The 21,304-nt window shown below is 34.1% G+C and overlaps 2 protein-coding genes across 7 annotated transcripts; both read left to right on the top strand.

Moving 5' to 3' along the window:
• The first annotated feature begins 2,874 nt into the window (after positions 1–2,874).
• LOC147407657 (putative flavin-containing monooxygenase 1) lies at positions 2,875–19,494 on the top strand. 6 transcript variants are annotated; one of them, XM_086436317.1, is made up of 7 exons: positions 2,875–3,045; positions 14,075–14,141; positions 16,593–17,024; positions 17,158–17,395; positions 18,161–18,336; positions 18,470–18,831; positions 18,951–19,494. In XM_086436317.1, exons 2-7 carry the CDS (start codon positions 14,082–14,084, stop codon positions 19,300–19,302), a joined length of 1,620 nt encoding a protein of 539 aa, XP_086292443.1. In that variant the 5' UTR covers positions 2,875–3,045; positions 14,075–14,081; the 3' UTR covers positions 19,303–19,494. The 6 variants fall into 6 exon arrangements, with proteins under 6 accessions (XP_086292443.1, XP_086292445.1, XP_086292444.1 ...); XM_086436316.1 differs by lacking the exon at positions 2,875–3,045 and adding an exon at positions 13,806–14,001; XM_086436321.1 differs by lacking the exon at positions 2,875–3,045 and adding an exon at positions 13,816–14,001 and having other exon boundaries at positions 16,290–17,024.
• On the top strand, positions 3,172–8,945 carry LOC147407658 (putative flavin-containing monooxygenase 1). Its single transcript, XM_086436322.1, has 5 exons — positions 3,172–6,454; positions 6,588–6,825; positions 7,613–7,788; positions 7,921–8,282; positions 8,402–8,945. Exons 1-5 carry the CDS (start codon positions 6,017–6,019, stop codon positions 8,751–8,753), a joined length of 1,566 nt encoding a protein of 521 aa, XP_086292448.1. The 5' UTR covers positions 3,172–6,016; the 3' UTR covers positions 8,754–8,945.
• Positions 19,495–21,304: the final 1,810 nt, after the last annotated feature.

The raw sequence follows: 21,304 nt of genomic DNA, 5'->3' as shown, positions 1-21,304 counted from the left end.
TATCAAGCCTTAACCTTCAAACCGTAGAGATAGAACACAATGCTTAACTGCTTCAAAATGAACCCTCTTGATTACGAAGACACGTGGTGTTTTGTATTTATTTCACACTTTTATATTTTTATCAATATTTACCATACTACCTTAAAAATACCACGTGTAAATCAAAGGAGATGAGAGGGTTCTACCGAAATTTTTAAGCGGGATGGCTAGTACAAACAAAGTTTTTTCCGAATGAGTGATGGGTTCTTTTTTGGGAAAATGAATCTTAAAGTAATATTTGTTAATACAAGGACAAATAAGTCTCCATCTATGAAGTATGTACCGTCTAGGACTCCATGTTTGAAACGTTACCTTTGAAAGACTTTTCATTTTAGCTTAAAATATTTAAAATATACAAGTTTTCTCTTACCACAAACTAAAAGATGAGAGAAAGAGGGAGTTATATTAAGAGTAAGGCTAAGCGTACAAACTTAGTAAGATTCCAAATCTTACACCTTTTGATACCTAAAAACCTGATTTCATATCACGAGGTTGTTGAGGACAAAATTCTAAGAATTATGGAAACCAAAATATTTTAAACTATATATATATATATATATATATATATATATATATATATATATATATATATATATATATATATATATATATATATATATGGGTAGCGTTCAAGGGCAAACTTTTTGGCAAAACATTTTTCAAAACATGGGTTAGAGGTTTTGGAATGGGCTGATTTTTGGTGAGGATGATCTCTACGGTGAGTAGATCATCCTCACAAAAAATCAGCCCATTCCAAAACTTCTAACCCATGTTTACCAGTTGAAAAATCGTGGACCGTCCATTTTTTGTAAACTGTTTTTGATGGGGTTAGAAGTTTTGGAATGGGCTGATTTTTGGTGATGATGATCTCCTCACCGTAGAGATCATCCTCACCAAAAATCAGCCCATTCCAAAACCTCTAACTCATGTTTTCAAAAATGTTTTGCCAAAAAGTTTGCTAAAAAGTTGGCCATTGAACGCCCCCCTATATATATATATATATATATATATATATATATATATCGGGTCCCGTTCAGCACCAAACATTTGGGCCAACATTTTAGCCAATCATTTTTGTCTTACATGGGTTAAAAGTTTTGGAATGGGCTGATTTTTGGTGAGGATGATCTCTTCGGTGAGGAGATCATCCTCACCAAAAATCAGCCCATTCCAAAACTTCTAACCCCATGTTTACAAGTTGAAAAATCGTGGACCATCCACTTTTTGTAAACCATTTTTGATGGGGTTAGAAGTTTTGGAATGGGCTGATTTTTGTTGATGATGATCTCCTCACCGTAGAGATCATCCTCATCAAAAATCAGCTAATTCCAAAACTTCTAACCCATGTTTTAAAAAATGTTTTGCCAAAATGTATGTTGCTTAACATTTCCCATATATATATATATAGTTATATTAAGAGTAGGGCTAAGCGTACAAACTTAGTAAGATTCCAAATCTTACACCTTTTGATACCTAAAAACCTGATTTCATATCACAAGGATATTGAGGACAAAATTCTAAGAATTATGGAAACCAAAATATTTAATATATATATAGGGTCCGTTCAACAACAAACATTTTGACAAACATTTTGGCAAAACATTTTTCAAAACATGGGTTAGAGATTTTGGAATGGGCTGATTTTTTGTGAGGATGATCTCTACAGTGAGGAGATCATTCTCACCAAAAATCAGCTCATTCCAAAACTTCTAGCCTCAGTTTACAAGTTGAAAAATCATGGACCGTCCATTTTTTGTAAACCATTTTTGATAGGGTTAGAAGTTTTGGAATGGGCTGATTTTGGTGATGATGATCTACTCACCGTAGAGATCATCCTCACCAAAAATCAGCCCATTCCAAAACCTCTAACCCATGTTTTGAAAAATGTTTTACCAAAATGTTTGTCAAAATGTTTGTTGCTGAACATTTCCCATATATATATATACTTCGCCTTAAATTTTAATTTTAAATTTGCAAGTCCATTGGGCATTTAATAACCACTTATTTTCAAAACCTCAAAAAAAGAATATTTTTTTTTATTTGAACCTGTTTTTTCCATTTAATTTATAGAGGGATGTGATATTGGATTGCCAATACATTTGAAGTCAAAAGACCTTTACTAAGATTTGAAATCTTACTCGGTAAATGTTTTCCATAAGGGGTAAATGTAAAAACAATGCAAGGGTACCTTGTGTAATTTATGAAATATTTAGGATAAATTAATAACTTTTATACATTGAGAGTATTTTGGATATTTTATATTAATAATTATAATTATAACTAGAGGCATTTTTATCCGTTTATTCACAAATATTATCTTCTGAGTTATTTTCCCTTCTTTTCGTCCTTTCTTTCATTTTATGAGCTTAAACTAAAATCACCTCAGCCCATCATTTGAAGACTTGGCATGTCCTCAAGCTAGATCCTTCTTTTAGACAATCCATTTCTTAAACAGAGTTTAAGTCCATTTAAAATTGTTCTTATTATCTATATAAATCTTATTAGGATTCATTACAATCAATCCAAGAGAATCAAATCCTATCTTCTTTTACAAACCCCCTTCTCACTGAAAGTTGAGATTTATGTAAAACTCAATTTCTTTAGTCGGGGCAAGTGAACACGTTAGATTAGGGGTGTCAATGGATAGTCGAAATCCGAATTCGAAAAATCGGATATTATCTGAAATTTTTGGATATCGGATTCGGATTCGGATGCCATTTTTACATTCGAATGAGTTTCGGAAACGAATTCGGATATTGCGATATCCGATTCGATAATATCCGCTCCGAAAATAATACATATATTATGTATTTCTGTTTTATAACAAAACTTTATATCTGCAAATATATGGTGTTATATATTCGAGTCATACAACAAAACCTATTTTCACATCTTTATCTTCTCAAACGAACCCACCTTCAACCCAAACAAGAGAGGACGTTAATGGTGGGTTTCCGTTTCGATCGAACTCCGTGACTACGATTTTTTCCGGCCGGCGAGCATCAAATATTCTCTCTCTCTCTCTCTCTCTCTCTCCGATCTAATCAATCGGCATGATTTTTTGAAGGAAATATATGAGTTTCACTTTAAATATGCGAACTCCGACATGTCTACTCCGGCCGGCGAGCACCCAGGTATATATTCTCTCTCTCTCTCTACGATTTGAACCCGCCAGAGTTTTCAGATGAAATCTGTGGATTTCGACTGTGCAAACTCCGATCGGATCGAATATTATCGGATATCCGATATATTTTTCGAATTCGAAGTCGAATGTTTGTTAGGGATATTCGATCGGATTCGAATTCGGATATAGCAGTATCCGATCGGATAGCTATCCGTTGACAGCCCTACGTTAGATGCTTGTACCAATAAAACAAAAATCATTGAATAAAAATCAATAAATTTGAGTTTTGCCGAATAGTTGGAATAAGGGTGATCATGGAACTGGATTTTGATGATGATGATGTCATGTACTAATTAGTCAAAATTGAAGTCTTTGGGCCATTTGATTAGTATCTATATCAACTTGATCTGATCTTCCATAATTTTCAGCTAATAAAAGTTTTTGGGATTTCTCCATTCTCCTCGGAAGTATTTTTATCATAAGTTGATTGGCGATAAAAATTAGTAGGGTTAAAAAGCTCTTATTAAAATATCAAATACTTTTATTTGATTAAAAAGGTTTTATTATAAAGGGAAAATTATTAAAAAAAACCGAATAAAAATATTATTTCTCAAAAAAAACCAAATTTATTTAAAATTAGGAAAAAGGTAAAAAACCGGCCATTGATTGGCCGGTTGTAGTCTCTCTCCTCCTTCAATTATTTAAAATAAAAAAAAATTCGAATTTTTTAAAAAAACAGGTCATTAAATGACCGATTGTGTTTCTCTCTCCTCTATTAAAAAAAAAAAAACGATTTTTTAAAAAAAACAGGTCATTAAATGACCGGTTATGTTTTTCTCTCTCCTCATTTTCTCTCTTCACTTTCTCTCTCTTAATTATTTAAAAAAAAAATCAATTTAAAAAAAAAAGGTCATTCAATGACCGGTTTTATATTTCTCTCTCATCTTTTTCTCTCTACACTTTCTCTCTCTTAATTATTTAAAGAAAAAAAGGAAAATTATAAAAAAAAATCAAATATAATAATTATTTAATAAAAGTGAAGAGAAAAATTCATCAGACATTGAATAATGGTCGTTTCATTTTAAAAAAATTTCGAGAAAAATTCAACGGACATTGAATAACTGTTTAGAATGTAAAAATTCTTTTTTTTTTTAATTTAAAAAATAGAGAGAGAAAGAGAAAGAGGAGAGAGAAATTCAACGGACATTGATTGGTCGTTTAAAATGTAAAAATTCGTTTTTTTAATTTAAAAAATAAAGAGAGATAAATTTAACGAGCATTGAATGCCGTTTAAAATATAAAAATTTATTTTTTATTTTTTTAATTTAAGAGAGAGAGGGAGAGAGAGGATATGGAATGGCAATGAAAACATTTGAATTTTTTAATTAAAAAAAGGGAAAATATAAAAAAAAAAAATCAAACCCTATTAGTCCTTGAAGGACCCCTTTCAATCTTTTAGCGAGGATGCTCGTGATGATTTTGTAACTAGTGTTCACCAAGCTGATGGGCCTCAGGTCTTTAATATCTTCAGTTCCAACCACCTTTTGGATCAGAGCGATGAAGGTACAATTGGAATCACAATCCAGCACACCCTCTTTAAAGAACTCATCAATAAGAGCAATGAAATCACACTTAATGGTCTCCCAACAAGTTTTGTAGAACTCCACAGGAAAACCATCGGGTCCCGGTGCTTTATCGCTCTTCATGCTTGAGATAACATCCCAAATCTCGTCTTCTTCCATAGGTCTCTCCAACCAATCTCCTTGAGCCTCAGATATCCTGTCAAACTGTAGTAGATCAGGTTTTGGTCTGTTATCAACTCCATCGGTATACAGTTCCGAGTAGAAATCTACAATCCCCTTTGCTACCGCCTCTTCCCCTTCCAACCATTCCCCATTAACACACAACCTCGTGATATGGTTGTTTCTGTCTCGGGCATTGGCCATGCGATGAAAAAATTTCGTGTTGCCATCTCCTTCTTTAAGCCATCTAATTCTGGATTTCTGCTTCCAACTAATCTCTTCCATAAGTGCCAATCGCTGATACTTCTCGCGAAGGTTTACTCTCATTGTCCTGTCGTTTATCGAAATCGAATTCATCTCCTCCCTGCGATCCAGATCTTCAATACTCAAAAGAATGTCCTTACTCTGCGCATCCACTCTACCAAAGGATTCTTTGTTCCATTCTTTTAATGCCATCTTTAACGCCTTCAACTTCTTTTTGAACACCTCCCCTGCTGTTCCTGCAAACGAGAAACTCCTCCACCAATTGGTTATCAGCTCCTTGAATTTGTGATGTTTCAGCCACATCAATTCAAAACGGAACGGGATGGGGCCCCTACTGAGAGGCCCTGCTACCAACTGAATAGGGCAATGGTCAGACACTGGGTTTGGAATAGCCGTTTGAGAAATCTGACAAAAGATCGAAGTCCAATCATCTGACACTAAGAACCTGTCTAGTCTGTTGAGGGTGGGCTCAGCTTGATGATTGGACCAAGTATAACTTCTGCCTTGAAGTGGAATGTCCATTAAATTATTACGGTTCACGAAATCCCCAAATCTCCTCATCTGGGTTGGCCGAAGTCTTGTTGTAAGTGCCTAACGCATAGTGCAAGCTCTACATCCCTTGCATCATCTCGAAATCCACCTTAAGGACTTTTCTAACCAGATTCTCCAAGTCTCCATCAAACATCCGGCCGACAATAGTGATGAGATGAACTGTTGGGAATCCCTAGAATCATTCAACCATCCCAACCGTTTATTTGAGACTAGTGAATTTTCCCTCCCCACCCCCGCCCACAAAAAAAAAAAACATATATTAAAGACTAACGTGTGTTTGTGAAAATGCATCACAATGGAGAGGAGGGTGGCAATCATCGGTGCCGGAATCAGTGGTCTTCTTGCCTGTAAATACACATCGGAGAGCGGCTTCAATCCGATCGTCTTCGAAGCACAATCGAACATCGGAGGAGTCTGGACTCACACAATAAAGATAACAAAGCTTCAGTCTCCTAAAGACTCTTATCAGTTTTCAGATTTTCCATGGCCTTCATCAGTAGAAGAAGAATTCCCTGATCATAATAAAGTCATGGATTATATAGGATCCTACGCTCATCGCTTCGACATGCTTCGATACATCAAATTTAACTCGAAAGTCATCGGTATCGAATACGAGGGTGCATCAGATGAAGAGATGCTTTCATGGAGTCTGTGGAGTGGCACTGGTGACCCATTCAGTCCTAGAGGGAAATGGAATGTTATGGTACAAGATACCATAACTCAATCAACTGAGGTATTAATTTAAATTTGAAAAACTTTTTTAAGATGTTAGATATAAATGACATATATATCTGATTAGATGAATCTTTAGTGTTGGTGTCAAGGGTTCTAATTTAATTTGGTGATTTTATGATGAAACCATGCAGGTCCACCAAGTGGAATTTGTGATTCTTTGCATCGGACGGTTCACAGATCTTCCTAACATTCCTGATTTTCCACCAAATAAAGGCCCAGAAGTGTTTGATGGTAAGGTGATACACTCTATGGAATACTCTGCCATGGATGATGCTAGTGCTGCCAAATTCATCCAAGGAAAGCGAGTTACAGTTGTTGGATTACAGAAATCAGCACTAGATATTGCAATTGAATGCACCATGGAGAATGGTGAGCCATAAAATTCATGAATAATTTTTTTTTTTCTTTTTTTTATATAAAAAAACAAAAAAAAATCATTTATGGTCATGATCTAGTGGCTATGATCATGACCATAGATGATGGTTATTTTTATTTATGACTCCTGATCATGGTTTAAAAATCGTCTGAACCCCACACCCCAAAAAAAAAAAATATATATATATATATATATATATATATATATCACAGAACCCTGGATCTATTTGCTTGGGCTACATAAGAAAATGATTTGATTATATGTATCCCGAGGAAAATGATTTACGGTTCTTTGATGGAAGCGTAAGAAAAAATCAGCCTATTCTAAAACTTCTAACCCATGTAGGACAAATGCTTTTCAAAATAAGATTGTCTCTTGATCTCGACCCAATAAATAATTTTAAATCGAGTTAAATGTTTATTTCGTCCTAGATGAGATGAATGAGTAAAGTTGGTATCAAAGGGGGACAAGACAAGATGGCATTTATACTGGCTTTAAAACATGCTCCAGATGGCTATGGTTTCCAATCAAACTAGATGCTATTTGGTTATGTAACAAAGTCATTGTTTATTAGTTCATTAATGTAATTTTCTTTTTTTTATTCACTAATAAGAGAATGTATTTTATTTATTTATTTATTCGTTCATTTAGGAAGGCGTTTGGATTAATTGAAGATATCAGATATGGCTTTGTATACAATTGAATAGAAGAACAAGATTCATACGGTGAACCCCAAATTTCTAGTACGAGGCTTTGATGACGATTTATTTGTGTTTACAGGCGTAAAAAACCCATGTACGTTGATATACAAGACCGAACATTGGAATGTTCCTAATTACCTTCCGTGGGGGGTGCCTCTTGGGTATTTATATCTTAATCGATTTTCAGAGCTTATGGTCCATAAGCCAGGTGAAGGATTCTTTCTTAGTCTCTTGGCCACCCTGCTTTCACCTTTGGTAAATTCCGACATAAGAATATTTTAGAGCTATATTTCTCACATTAAGTCTCTCTTTACATCCGAGTGGTTAAACGATAGTAAACGTCATTTAGAATGTGAACCTCTAACCATTTTATGCTCGGATTTCCAGAGATGGGTATGTTCAAAATTTGTCGAAAGCTATATCAAATGGAAGCTTCCCCTAAAGAAGTACAAAATGATACCAAAACACAGTTTCTCGCGAGAACTTTCAACTTGTTTGGTTTCAACTGTCCCGGATGACTTCTACGACAAAGTGGAAGAGGGGAGTATCATTTTGAAAAAATCGAAGAATTTAAGCTTCTGCAAAGATGGGTTGAGGATTGACGGTGATGTTGCACACCTAATAAAGACAGATATTGTGATCCTTGCTACAGGGTACAAGGGTGATGAAAAGCTAAAGAACATTTTTACGTCGCCCACCTTTCAGAAATACATAATGGGATCATCAACTTCAACAATTCCACTCTACAGGTCTTATTCATTTCTTAGTTTAATTTATTCATCTTAGCAAAAAAGAATGTATCATTGATCGGTCCCATGTCACATCGTTTCGTCTTTAAACCTAGTATTATATTATGTTAATAATGCAGAGAATGCATACATCCCCGAATTCCGCAATTGGCAGTAATAGGATACTCAGAGAGTCTTTCGAATCTATATACTTCAGAAATAAGGTGTCGATGGCTAGCACATCTTCTCGAGGGGACATTCAAGTTGCCCAATATAAAAGAAATGGAAGAAGATGTGTTGAGGTGGGAAAAATACATGAAGCGGTACAATCAGGAGTACTACAGGAGATCTTGTGTGGGTGCTCTTCAAATATGGTACAATGATCAGCTCTGTAGGGACATGGGATGCAACCCCAAAAGAAAGAAGGGATATTTCGCAGAGCTATTTGAGCCTTATGGACCTCTAGATTATGCAAACCTCTCTCGTCAATGAGTGTTTGAGGTTCATTTAATCTCATTACATTACTATGTATCTGGATGATAAGTGACTTTTGGTGCAAATTGTTCAATAATAAACATTTTAGATGAGCGTACACTCTATAACCTTGCAATCTTGCTACATTGTATTGACGAGGAACACTTCTAAATAAATAAATAAAAGTCTACATGCGTTTTGCTGGTTCCACTCTTTAAAGATGACAAAAGAAAATCTGTGTTTTTCTATTTGTCTTGTTGGTCATTCTCAAAAACATGACTTTCTATAGAAAGAAATAGAAGAAAGAGAGATTTGTTCCATCTACACTAAAGAGTTGGAATAAGACTTTGATGATGATACAGCAAAGGAGTAGAACTAGTGACAATGGTTTGCTTACTATGATCGTGTGTTTGAAACTAAGTGACCTCCTGACTTATGTGTTGCATGTTGGAAAACTTCCATGGGGTAAAGGCAGGGGCGGAGCTAGTAAGGAGCTGGTGGGGGCAATTGCCCCCACAGAACTTTGAGACACCCCTATATTTTCAACTAATTACATGCCCCATTTGTCCCCACTCCCTCATCTCTCTCCCCATTTGCCCCCACACCCTCATCTCCCTCCAATTTTTACCCCCACACCCTCACCTCCCTCATTCCAAGTTCTTCAACTATACAACTAATCATAGTTTGCCCCCACTACTAGAAAATCCTGGCTCCGCCCCTGGGTAAAGGTGCGACCGTGGGGACTAGTCCCATTTGAAAAGGGTGTGGGGAAATCCAGCGATCGATGTCAAGAAAAACTAAAGACTTTGATGTTGGCATATTGGATAGTCTAACCACATCTCCCTTGACTCATTTGATGGTTCCAATCATTTACCACTCCTCATTGAGCTTTTCGTCATCTATTCTATCTGATGTGTGTAGGGACCCAATTGAGTAGATTTTTTTATTTATTTATCAGGGCAATGGAGTTGATCTGTCATAAATTTAGCAACCCAAAATAAATATGGGTTGAAGGCCATTTATCAAAGAGCTTTTATTCACATGCCAACTTTTGCTAACGCCACTCCAAGGAATGTGCTAATTCTTTGGTAATTTATACATAAATTAGAGTGGTGTTAGCAAAAGTGGATGTAGCAATAGAATATCTCATTTATTAAATGGTTTATTTTACTTGAGGATGATGCTAAATGTCCGTTAATGAACAGAACTTGCATGTGGCCCATTTATTCTAATCATATAAACAAAAAATCCAACAATCTGAATAAAAAGATATTTTAAGAATACATCATGTATCTATCTCTTAAGATAAATCTCAATCTTTGAATTAAAAATTTACACAATCAGAATTGTGTATGAACATATGAGTTTATTTTCCTGATTCTATAAATAAGCTTTACATTTTGTTCATATGTGATTGAAGTTTTTCAACTAATTAATCAAGTTCGATTTGAATATCTTCCATACAAATTAATTTTATATTTGCTAGGGGATTCAATGTGGATATGGTTCAAGATGATTTGAATGGTGAAATAAGATTCTACCGAAATTTTTAAGCGGGATGGCTAGTACAAACAAAGTTTTTTCCGAATGAGTGATGGGTTCTTTTTTGGGAAAATGAATCTTAAAGTCATATTTGTTAATACAAGGACAAATAAGTCTCCGGCGGTGTTTGTTTGCGCTATTTTTTAGTGCTTATTGCTGAAAAAAAATAAATTCAGCACTTTTGTCAAAATAGCGCGTTTGTTTACTCGTGCTTATTGCTGAAAATAAGTGAAAAAAATTCAGCACTATTTTGATGCTAAAAAAAAGTGCTGAAGCGGTAAGCACTTCACTTTTTTCAACACGGACAAGTATGCCCTTTATTTTTTTGAACATGGACAAGTATGCCCTTTATTTTTTTGAACATGGACAAGTATGCCCTTATTCTTAAAAGGATATTACCTCTTATATCCCATGGTAAGTATATAAACACCCCACAAATTAATAAACCCACACCATAGCTAAATTATTTTGTCTTATATGGGTTAAAAGTTTTGGAATGAGTTGATTTTTGGTGAGGATGTTCTCTACAATGAGGAGATCATCTTCACAAAAAATCAGCACATCTTGAAACTTCTAACCCTATCAAAACAAGTTCAAGAACCGTAAATTGTCCCTTTTAAAAAAAAAAAGTATTTTTAACGAGTTAGAAGTTTCAAAATAGACTGATTTTTGGTGAGGATGATCTCTAGACCATATAGACCATCCTCACTAAAAATTTGCTCATTCCAAAAACTTTAACCCATATAAAACAAAATAAAAAATTGCTATAATGTGGGTTGTCCTTATTAATTCATAGGGTGCTTTTATAATTACACATCCTTTATTTCCATCTAAAATTATTCATCCAAAATTAAGTTCTTTTAAAGTTGATTTCAAATTTTGGTGACTTGTATGACATTATTATTTTTAATTTGAAATTTGTGGGTTTTTATAAATAGAAATTATTATTTATAAATTAAAGATTATTTGAGTATTATTTATTATTTAAAAATAAATTTTTTTTAATTTTATAAAAAATAATATATTTTATTGTGTTTGATAATAAATAAGCATTTGAAACATGTAAACAATGTATAATATGATTGTAAGGGTAACAAAGACAATTTATCAATTTCAGCAATGTGTAACAAACATGATTCAGCATCTAAACAAACAACTTTTTCAGCACTTAAATTCAGCGCTTATTAGTTTCAGCGCTTAATGCTATTCAGCACTTATTTTTTTCAGTTTAACAAACAGCACCTCCATCTATGAAGTATGTACCGTCTAGGACTCTATGTTTGAAACGTTACCTTTGAAAGACTTTTCATTTTAGCTTAAAATATTTAAAATATACAAGTTTTCTCTTACCACAAACTAAAAGATGAGAGAAAGAGGGAGTTATATTAAGAGTAAGGCTAAGCGTACAAACTTAGTAAGATTCCAAATCTTACACCTTTTGATACCTAAAAACCTGATTTCATATCACGAGGTTGTTGAGGACAAAATTCTAAGAATTATGGAAACCAAAATATTTTAAACTATATATATATATGGGTAGCGTTCAAGGGCAAACTTTTTAGCAAACTTTTTGGCAAAACATTTTTCAAAACATGGGTTAGAAGTTTTGGAATGGGCTGATTTTTGGTGAGGATGATCTCTACGGTGAGTAGATCATCCTCACAAAAAATCAGCCCATTCCAAAACTTCTAACCCATGTTTACCAGTTGAAAAATCGTGGACCGTCCATTTTTTGTAAACTGTTTTTGATGGGGTTAGAAGTTTTGGAATGGGCTGATTTTTGGTGATGATGATCTCCTCACCGTAGAGATCATCCTCACCAAAAATCAGCCCATTCCAAAACCTCTAACTTATGTTTTGAAAAATGTTTTGCCAAAAAGTTTGCTAAAAAGTTGGCCATTGAACGCCCCCCTATATATATATATATATCGGGTCCCGTTCAGCACCAAACATTTGGGCCAACATTTTAGCCAATCATTTTTGTCTTACATGGGTTAAAAGTTTTGGAATTGGCTGATTTTTGGTGAGGATGATCTCTTCGGTGAGGAGATCATCCTCACCAAAAATCAGCCCATTCCAAAACTTCTAACCCCATGTTTACAAGTTGAAAAATCGTGGACCATCCACTTTTTGTAAACCATTTTTGAAGGGGTTTACTAAGCGTACAAACTTAGTAAGATTCCAAATCTTACACCTTTTGATACCTAAAAACCTGATTTCATATCACGAGGATATTGAGGACAAAATTCTAAGAATTGTGGAAACCAAAATATTTAATATATATATAGGGTCCGTTCAACAACAAACATTTTGACAAACATTTTGGCAAAACATTTTTCAAAACATGGGTTAGAGATTTTGGAATGGGCTGATTTTTTGTGAGGATGATCTCTACAGTGAGGAGATCATTCTCACCAAAAATCAGCTCATTCCAAAACTTCTAGTCTCAGTTTACAAGTTGAAAAATCATGGACCGTCCATTTTTTGTAAACCATTTTTGAAGGGGTTAGAAGTTTTGGAATGGGCTGATTTTGGTGATGATGATCTACTCACCGTAGAGATCATCCTCACCAAAAATCAGCCCATTCCAAAACCTCTAACCCATGTTTTGAAAAATGTTTTAACAAAATGTTTGTTGCTGAACATTTCCCATATATATATATACTTCGCCTTAAATTTTAATTTTAAATTTGCAAGTCCATTGGGCATTTAATAACCACTTATTTTCAAAACCTCAAAAAAATAATATTTTTTTTTATTTGGACCTGTTTTTTCCATTTAATTTATAGAGGGATGTGATATTGGATTGCCAATACATTTGAAGTCAAAAGACCTTTACTAAGATTTGAAATCTTACTCGGTAAATGTTTTCCATAAGGGGTAAATGTAAAAACAATGCAAGGGTACCTTGTGTAATTTATGAAATATTTAGGATAAATTAATAACTTTTATACATTGAGAGTATTTTGGATATTTTATATTAATAATTATAATTATAACTAGAGGCATTTTTATCCGTTTATTCACAAATATTATCTTCTGAGTTATTTTCCCTTCTTTTCGTCCTTTCTTTCATTTTATGAGCTTAAACTAAAATCACCTCAGCCCATCATTTGAAGACTTGGCATGTCCTCAAGCTAGATCCTTCTTTTAGACAATCCATTTCTTAAACAGAGTTTAAGTCCATTTAAAATTGTTCTTGTTATCTATATAAATCTTATTAGAGTTCATTACAATCAATCCAAGAGAATCAAATCCTATCTTCTTTTACAAACCCCTTCTCACTGAAAGTTGAGATTTATGTAAAACTCAATTTCTTTAGTCGGGGCAAGTGAACACGTTAGATTAGGGGTGTCAATGGATAGCCGAAATCCGAATTCGAAAAATCGGATATTATCCGAAATTTTCGGATATCGGATTCGGATTCGGATGCCATTTTTACATTCGAATGAGTTTCGGATACGAATTCGGATATTACGATATCCGATTCGATAATATCCGCTCCGAAAATAATACATATATTATGTATTTCTGTTTTATAACAAAACTTTATATCTGCAAATATATGGTGTTATATATTCGAGTCATACAACAAAACCTATTTTCACATCTTTATCTTCTCAAACGAACCCACCTTCAACCCAAACAACAGAGGACGTTAATGGTGGGTTTCCATTTCGATCGAACTCCGTGACTACGATTTTTTCCGGCCAGCGAGCATCAAGTATTCTCTCTCTCTCTCTCTCTTTCTCTCTCTCTCTCGCTCCGATCTAATCAATCGGCGTGATTTTTTGAAGGAAATATATGAGTTTCACTTCAAATATGCGAACTCCGACATGTCTACTTCCGCCGGCGAGCACCCAAGTATATATTCTCTCTCTCTCTCTACGATTTGAACCCGCCAGAGTTTTCAAATGAAATCTGTGGATTTCGACTGTGCAAACTCCGATCGGATCGAATATTATCGGATATCCGATATATTTTTCGAATTCGAATTCGAATGTTTGTTAGGGATATCCGATCGGATTCGAATTCGAATTCGGATAGTATTTTTTTTTTTCGGATTCGAATTCGGATATAGCAGTATCCGATCGGATAGCTATCCGTTGACAGCCCTACGTTAGATGCTTGTACCAATAAAACAAAAATCATTGAATAAAAATCAATAAATTTGAGTTTTGCCGAATAGTTGGAATAAGGGTGATCATGGAACTGGATTTTGATGATGATGATGTCATGTACTAATTAGTCAAAATTGAAGTCTTTGGGCCATTTGATTAGTATCTATATCAACTTGATCTGATCTTCCATAATTTTCAGCTAATAAAAGTTTTTGGGATTTCTCCATTCTCCTCGGAAGTATTTTTATCATAAGTTGATTGGCGATAAAAATTAGTAGGGTTAAAAAGCTCTTATTAAAATATCAAATACTTTTATTTGATTAAAAAGGTTTTATTATAAATTATGATTTTTCTTTTTCAGTTTTTCTGACACAATCATTATTGACTTTTTGACAATTCGGTAACGACAGATCCAGAGTTTCAGTGCTCAATCAAAATGAATAAGAGAGCTTCTATTGCCACTCCAACTTTCTCTTATGCCACCCGAAGATGTGCACCCAGCCTATAATGAGTGGATCTCCATTTTGTGTGTGCTCAATATGATAAAATTCTGAATTCGTCAGTATTCGTAGATATACCAATGAATTCATTGATTGTAAAAGTGATAAATTCACTTAAAATATATGGTATGAGAATTAAAATGAATAATGTATTTGAAACCAGCATTTGAACATATGAATTGCGGTGGCATTAGCAAAAGTTAGTGTAACAATAGAACCTCTCATGAATAACATATGAAAGCAACGAGTCGTTTATTTTTTCTCACAGACTACTCAGTACTTGCCACGTCAAGCGTACAAGGTTAATTTTGTAACTAACAAGGGTATTTTTGTAAGTTAGAAATGGCATTCAATATAGGCGTGTATATGTGATTGGTGTATCCTAGATTTATGTGAGCAAAAATTATTTCAACGGCAATAATCCAAAGACTTTATAACCTTACAAGAAGATGGTATGCACATATATCAAAAGGCCTTATTTGTAATTTAAAATATTAATGGTTTTTAAATATTACATCTTAAAATAGATATTTAAGTTATACATTTTAAAAATTAACCAACATAATTATAAGAACATGGGATTGCAATTTTCTTGACTTTTAATCAAAATGACCTTAATTATACTAAACTTAAATGTAAGTATATGTTTTAAGTAACAACTCAATCTATATAGAAAGCATGCTTGTATATGATCAATATTCTATTTAGTATAACTAAAATTTAGGACATCACATTTTTAAGAAAAAAAACACATTATAATCTCAACCCAAATTCAAATCGAGGAATCAAATAACATAAGGTACCTTTATTAAGCAAATATATTGAATCGGAACTTAATAATTTTGTATTGGATCTAATTATTTTAGAGAGTTGCTATTGGCAGTCTCACTTTTACTTATTACATCCTAATTTCTTAAATTATTTATCTCATTTTAATTAAAGATTAAGTATACTCTTCAAACATTACAAAAGATTCAGTTCAAATTATAATCTCAACATTACAAAACATTATAACACTCATTCAAACAGTTCTAGTAATTGTTTGCAATTACAATTGACCTCATATAAGATCCTAAACCCCAAAATAGAAATTTAGTAAGAAAAGTTAGAGAATTTCTATTGGCACCCCAACTTTTACTTATTTTCAACCTTTCACTTGTGTATTTTAAATTGGTTGTAAAGTAAAAATTGGGGTGCCAATAGAAGTTCTCTTATTTTAATTGTCTAAGTCTATTCATGGAAACAAAATCATTTAAATATACAAGTTTTAATTCGTGCAGACCGGAATCCCATGGATCTTGAATCCAAAATACTTAAAATAATTAAAATTACAACACAACCAACAGAAAAATGTCACTTCTCACTTTCGAAAAATAAATTATTGGAGACAGTTGTAGGTAAGATGGGTTGGCCGAAGTCTTGTTGTAAGTGCCTAACGCATAGTGCAAGCTCTACATCCCTTGCATCATCTCGAAATCCACCTTAAGGACTTTTCTAACCAGATTCTCCAAGTCTCCATCAAACATCCGGCCGACAATAGTGATGAGATGAACTGTTGGGAATCCCTAGAATCATTCAACCATCCCAACCGTTTATTTGAGACTAGTGAATTTTCCCTCCCCACCCCCGCCCACAAAAAAAAAAAACATATATTAAAGACTAACGTGTGTTTGTGAAAATGCATCACAATGGAGAGGAGGGTGGCAATCATCGGTGCCGGAATCAGTGGTCTTCTTGCCTGTAAATACACATCGGAGAGCGGCTTCAATCCGATCGTCTTCGAAGCACAATCGAACATCGGAGGAGTCTGGACTCACACAATAAAGATAACAAAGCTTCAGTCTCCTAAAGACTCTTATCAGTTTTCAGATTTTCCATGGCCTTCATCAGTAGAAGAAGAATTCCCTGATCATAATAAAGTCATGGATTATATAGGATCCTACGCTCATCGCTTCGACATGCTTCGATACATCAAATTTAACTCGAAAGTCATCGGTATCGAATACGAGGGTGCATCAGATGAAGAGATGCTTTCATGGAGTCTGTGGAGTGGCACTGGTGACCCATTCAGTCCTAGAGGGAAATGGAATGTTATGGTACAAGATACCATAACTCAATCAACTGAGGTATTAATTTAAATTTGAAAATCTTTTTTAAGATGTTAGATATAAATGACATATATATCTGATTAGATGAATCTTAAGTGTTGGTGTCAAGGATTCTAATTTAATTTGGTGATTTCATGATGAAACCATGCAGGTCCACCAAGTGGAATTTGTGATTCTTTGCATCGGACGGTTCACAGATCTTCCTAACATTCCTGATTTTCCACCAAATAAAGGCCCAGAAGTGTTTGATGGTAAGGTGATACACTCTATGGAATACTCTGCCATGGATGATACTAGTGCTGCCAAATTCATCCAAGGAAAGCGAGTTACAGTTGTTGGATTACAGAAATCAGCATTAGATATTGCAATTGAATGCACCATGGAGAATGGTGAGCCATAAAATTCATGAATAATTTTTCTTTTTCTTTTTATATAAAAAAAATCATTTATGGTCATGATCTAGGCTATGATCATGACCATAGATGATGGTTATTTTATTTATGACTCTTGATCATGGCTTGAAAATAGTCTGAACCACCGCCCTCCCCCCCCCCCCCCACCCACCCACCCACACACACACACAATCACAGAACCGTAGATCCATTTGCCTTGGGCTACACCAGAAAATGATTTGATTCTACATATCCCAAGGCAAATGATTTACGGTTCTTTGATGGAAGCATAAGAAAAAATCAGCCCATTCTAAAACTTCTAACTCATGTAGGACAAATGATTTTCAAAATAAGATTGTCTCTTGATCTCGACCCAATAAATAATTTTAAATCGAGTTAAATGTTAATTTCGTCCAAGATGAGATGAATGAGTAAAGTCGATATCAATGGGGGACAAGACAAGATGGAATTTATACTGGCTTTAAAACCATGCTCCAGATGGCTATGGTTTCCAATCAAACTAGATGCTATTTGGTTATATAACAAAGTCATTGTTTATTAGTTCATTAATGTATTTTTTTTATTTATTCACTAATAAGAGAATGTTTTTTATTTATTTATTCATTCATTGAGGAAGGCGTTTGGATTAATTGAAGATATCAGATATGGCTTTGTATACAATTGAATAGAAGAACAAGATTCATACGGCAAACCCCAAATTTCTAGTATGAGGCTTTGATGACAATTTATTTGTGTTTACAGGCATAAAAAACCCATGTACGTTGATATACAAGACCGAACATTGGAATGTTCCTAATTACCTTCCGTGGGGGGTTCCTCTTGGGTATTTATATCTTAATCGATTTTCAGAGTTTATGGTCCATAAGCCCGGTGAAGGATTCTTTCTTAGTCTCTTGGCCACCCTGCTTTCACCTTTGGTAAATTCCTACATAAGAATATTTTAGAGTTATATTTATTGCATTAATTCTCTCTTTACGTCCGTGTGGTTAAACTATTGCAGAACGTCATTTAGAATGTGAACCTCTAACCATTCTATGCTCGGATTTCCAGAGATGGGTATGTTCGAAATTTGTTGAAAGCTATATCAAATGGAAGCTTCCCTTAAAGAAGTACAAAATGATACCAAAACATAGTTTCTCGCGAGAACTTTCAACTTGTTTGATTTCGACTGTCCCCGATGACTTCTACGACAAAGTGGAAGAGGGGAGTATCATTTTGAAAAAATCAAAGAATTTAAGCTTCTGCAAAGATGGGTTGATGATTGATGGTGATGTTGCACACCTAATAAAGACGGATATCGTGATCCTTGCTACAGGGTACAAGGGTGATGAAAAGCTAAAGAACATTTTTACATCGCCCACCTTTCAGAAATACATAATGGGATCATCAACTTCAACAATTCCACTCTACAGGTCTTATTCATTTCTTAGTTTAATTTATTCATCTTAGCAAAAAAGAATGTATCATTGATCAGTCCCATGTCACATCGACTCATCTTTAAACTTAGTATTATATTATGTTAATAATGCAGAGAATGCATACATCCCCGAATTCCGCAATTGGCAGTAATAGGATACTCTGAGAGTCTTTCGAATCTATATACTTCAGAAATAAGGTGTCGATGGCTAGCACATCTTCTCGAGGGGACATTCAAGTTGCCCAATATAAAAGAAATGGAAGAAGATGTGTTGAGGTGGGAAAAATACATGAAGCGGTACAATCAGGAGTACTACAGGGGATCTTGTGTGGGTGCTCTTCAAATATGGTACAATGATCAACTCTGTAGGGACATGGGATGCAACCCCAAAAGAAAGAAGGGATATTTCGCAGAGCTATTTGAGCCTTATGGACCTCTGGATTATGCATACCTCTCTCGTCAATGAGTGTTTGAGGTTCCTTTAATCTCATTACATTACTATGTATCTGGATTATAAGTGACTTTTGGTGCAAATTGTTCAATAATAAACATTTTAGATGAGTGTACACTTTATAACCTCACAATCTTGCTATATTGTATTGATGAGGCACACTTCTAAATAAATAAATAAAAGTCTACATGCGTTTTGCTGGTTCCACTCTTTAAAGATGACAAAAGAAAATCTGTGTTTTTCTATTTGTGTTGTTGGTCATTCTCAAAAACATGACTTTCTATAGGAAGAAATAGAAGAAAAAGAGATTTGTTCCATCTACAACAAAGAGTTGGAATAAGACTTTGATGATTATACACTGAAGGGGTAGAACTAGTGACAATGGTTTGCTTACTATGATCGTGTGTTTGACGCTAAGTGACCTCCTGACTTATCTGTTGCATATTGGGAAACTTCCATGAGGTAAAGGTGCGACCGGGGGGACTAGAAAAAGGTGTGGGGAAACCCAGCGATCAATGTCAAGAAAAACTAAAAAGACTTTGATGTTGGCATATTGGAAGAATTGTGTATGAACATATGAGTTTATTTTCCTGACTCTAAAAATAAGTTTTACATTTTGTTTATATGTGATTGAAGTTTTTCAACTAATTAATCAAGTTCGATTTGAATATCTCCCATACAAATTAATTTTATATTTGCAATGGGATTCAATGTGGATATGGTTCTAGATGATTTGAATGGTGAAATAAGATTCATGTTGTGGACTTTATATTTGGGATATGTAGTAGAAATTTTATGAATCATAATTTAAAACTCACCAGTCAATTTGAAAGAGTGTATAATATATTAAAATGTAAAGAAGGTTGAAGTCATTTATTTAAAATATTAATAATAATAATTAATAAATAAAAAAGATTAAAAGTATTCGACATCAAAGTTTTCACGTCAAAGCCGGACAACAAATTCTACATTCGGAAGGATTGAACGAAGAGAGAAAGAAAGAATCATTCCAACTTGAAGAAAATGGAGAGAGAGAGAGAGAGACAGATATTCAAACCAACTCCTTATTTTGAAGAAAAATCCAAAATCGAGTTCGTCCAATTTACTTTATTGAATGGACATGTGGACAAGAGACAGCATTGAGTTATATTAAAAATCTATTTCAACAAATCAATTGGGCCAACATTTGAGTCCGCCCGGTTGTCTTAAAATTAATTAAGATCAAAGTCATGTCCATTGTAAATCTTTTGGATTTTGCTCAGTTATCACCAAGAGTCATCTTGGATTTTGCTCAGTTGTCATTAAGAGTTATCTTAGATTTTGCTCAAATGCCACCAAGGATCATCCTGGATTTTGCTCAGTTATCGGATTTTGCTCAGTTACCGTCAAGGATTATCTTGGATTTTGTTCAGTTGTCGTTAAGGGTTATCTTGAATTTTGCTCAGTTACCATCAAGGGTTATCTTGGATTTTACTCAGTTATCGTCGATGATTTTCTCAGAATTATACTCAGTTTATGCTCAAATTATACTCAGATTATGCTCAGTTTATACTCAGCCTATACTCAGTTTATTCTTAGATTATGCTCAAATTATGCTCGATTTATTCTTTAATTAATATTCATTTTATGCTCAGATTTTACTTAGTTCCAACTTAAATTCTTTGAAATTTATCACAAATTTTAAGTCACACACTTGCATAGTTATTACATTAGTCAAGGAGAATTTTTCAAAATTTAAGGATCTGACACTGTCAGTGAGAGTTCTCACTCGATGACTTGACAATCTTTTAGTTTGGAGAGAACTTTACACTCAAGGATCTGAACACCTCGACGAATTACTAAATCAGACTGCAAACTAATCTCACAAGATGATTTTGAATTTCTTGAGATTATTGGGTCTAATTGTATGTGGTACCCTAATACATTTTGAGACAGATTTCATCTAAACTTTTTATGTTTATAACTTATAAGAATAACTAATTAACTTTTGCACCAAGGAAACTATGGTCTCTTTGGT

This window comes from Akebia trifoliata, chromosome 3 (genome assembly GCF_017979445.1).
Source record: "Akebia trifoliata isolate Shusen 1 chromosome 3, ASM1797944v1, whole genome shotgun sequence".
In the NCBI taxonomy this organism is placed as follows: domain Eukaryota; kingdom Viridiplantae; phylum Streptophyta; class Magnoliopsida; order Ranunculales; family Lardizabalaceae; genus Akebia; species Akebia trifoliata.
This window is presented reverse-complemented; position numbering and strand designations above follow the sequence as displayed.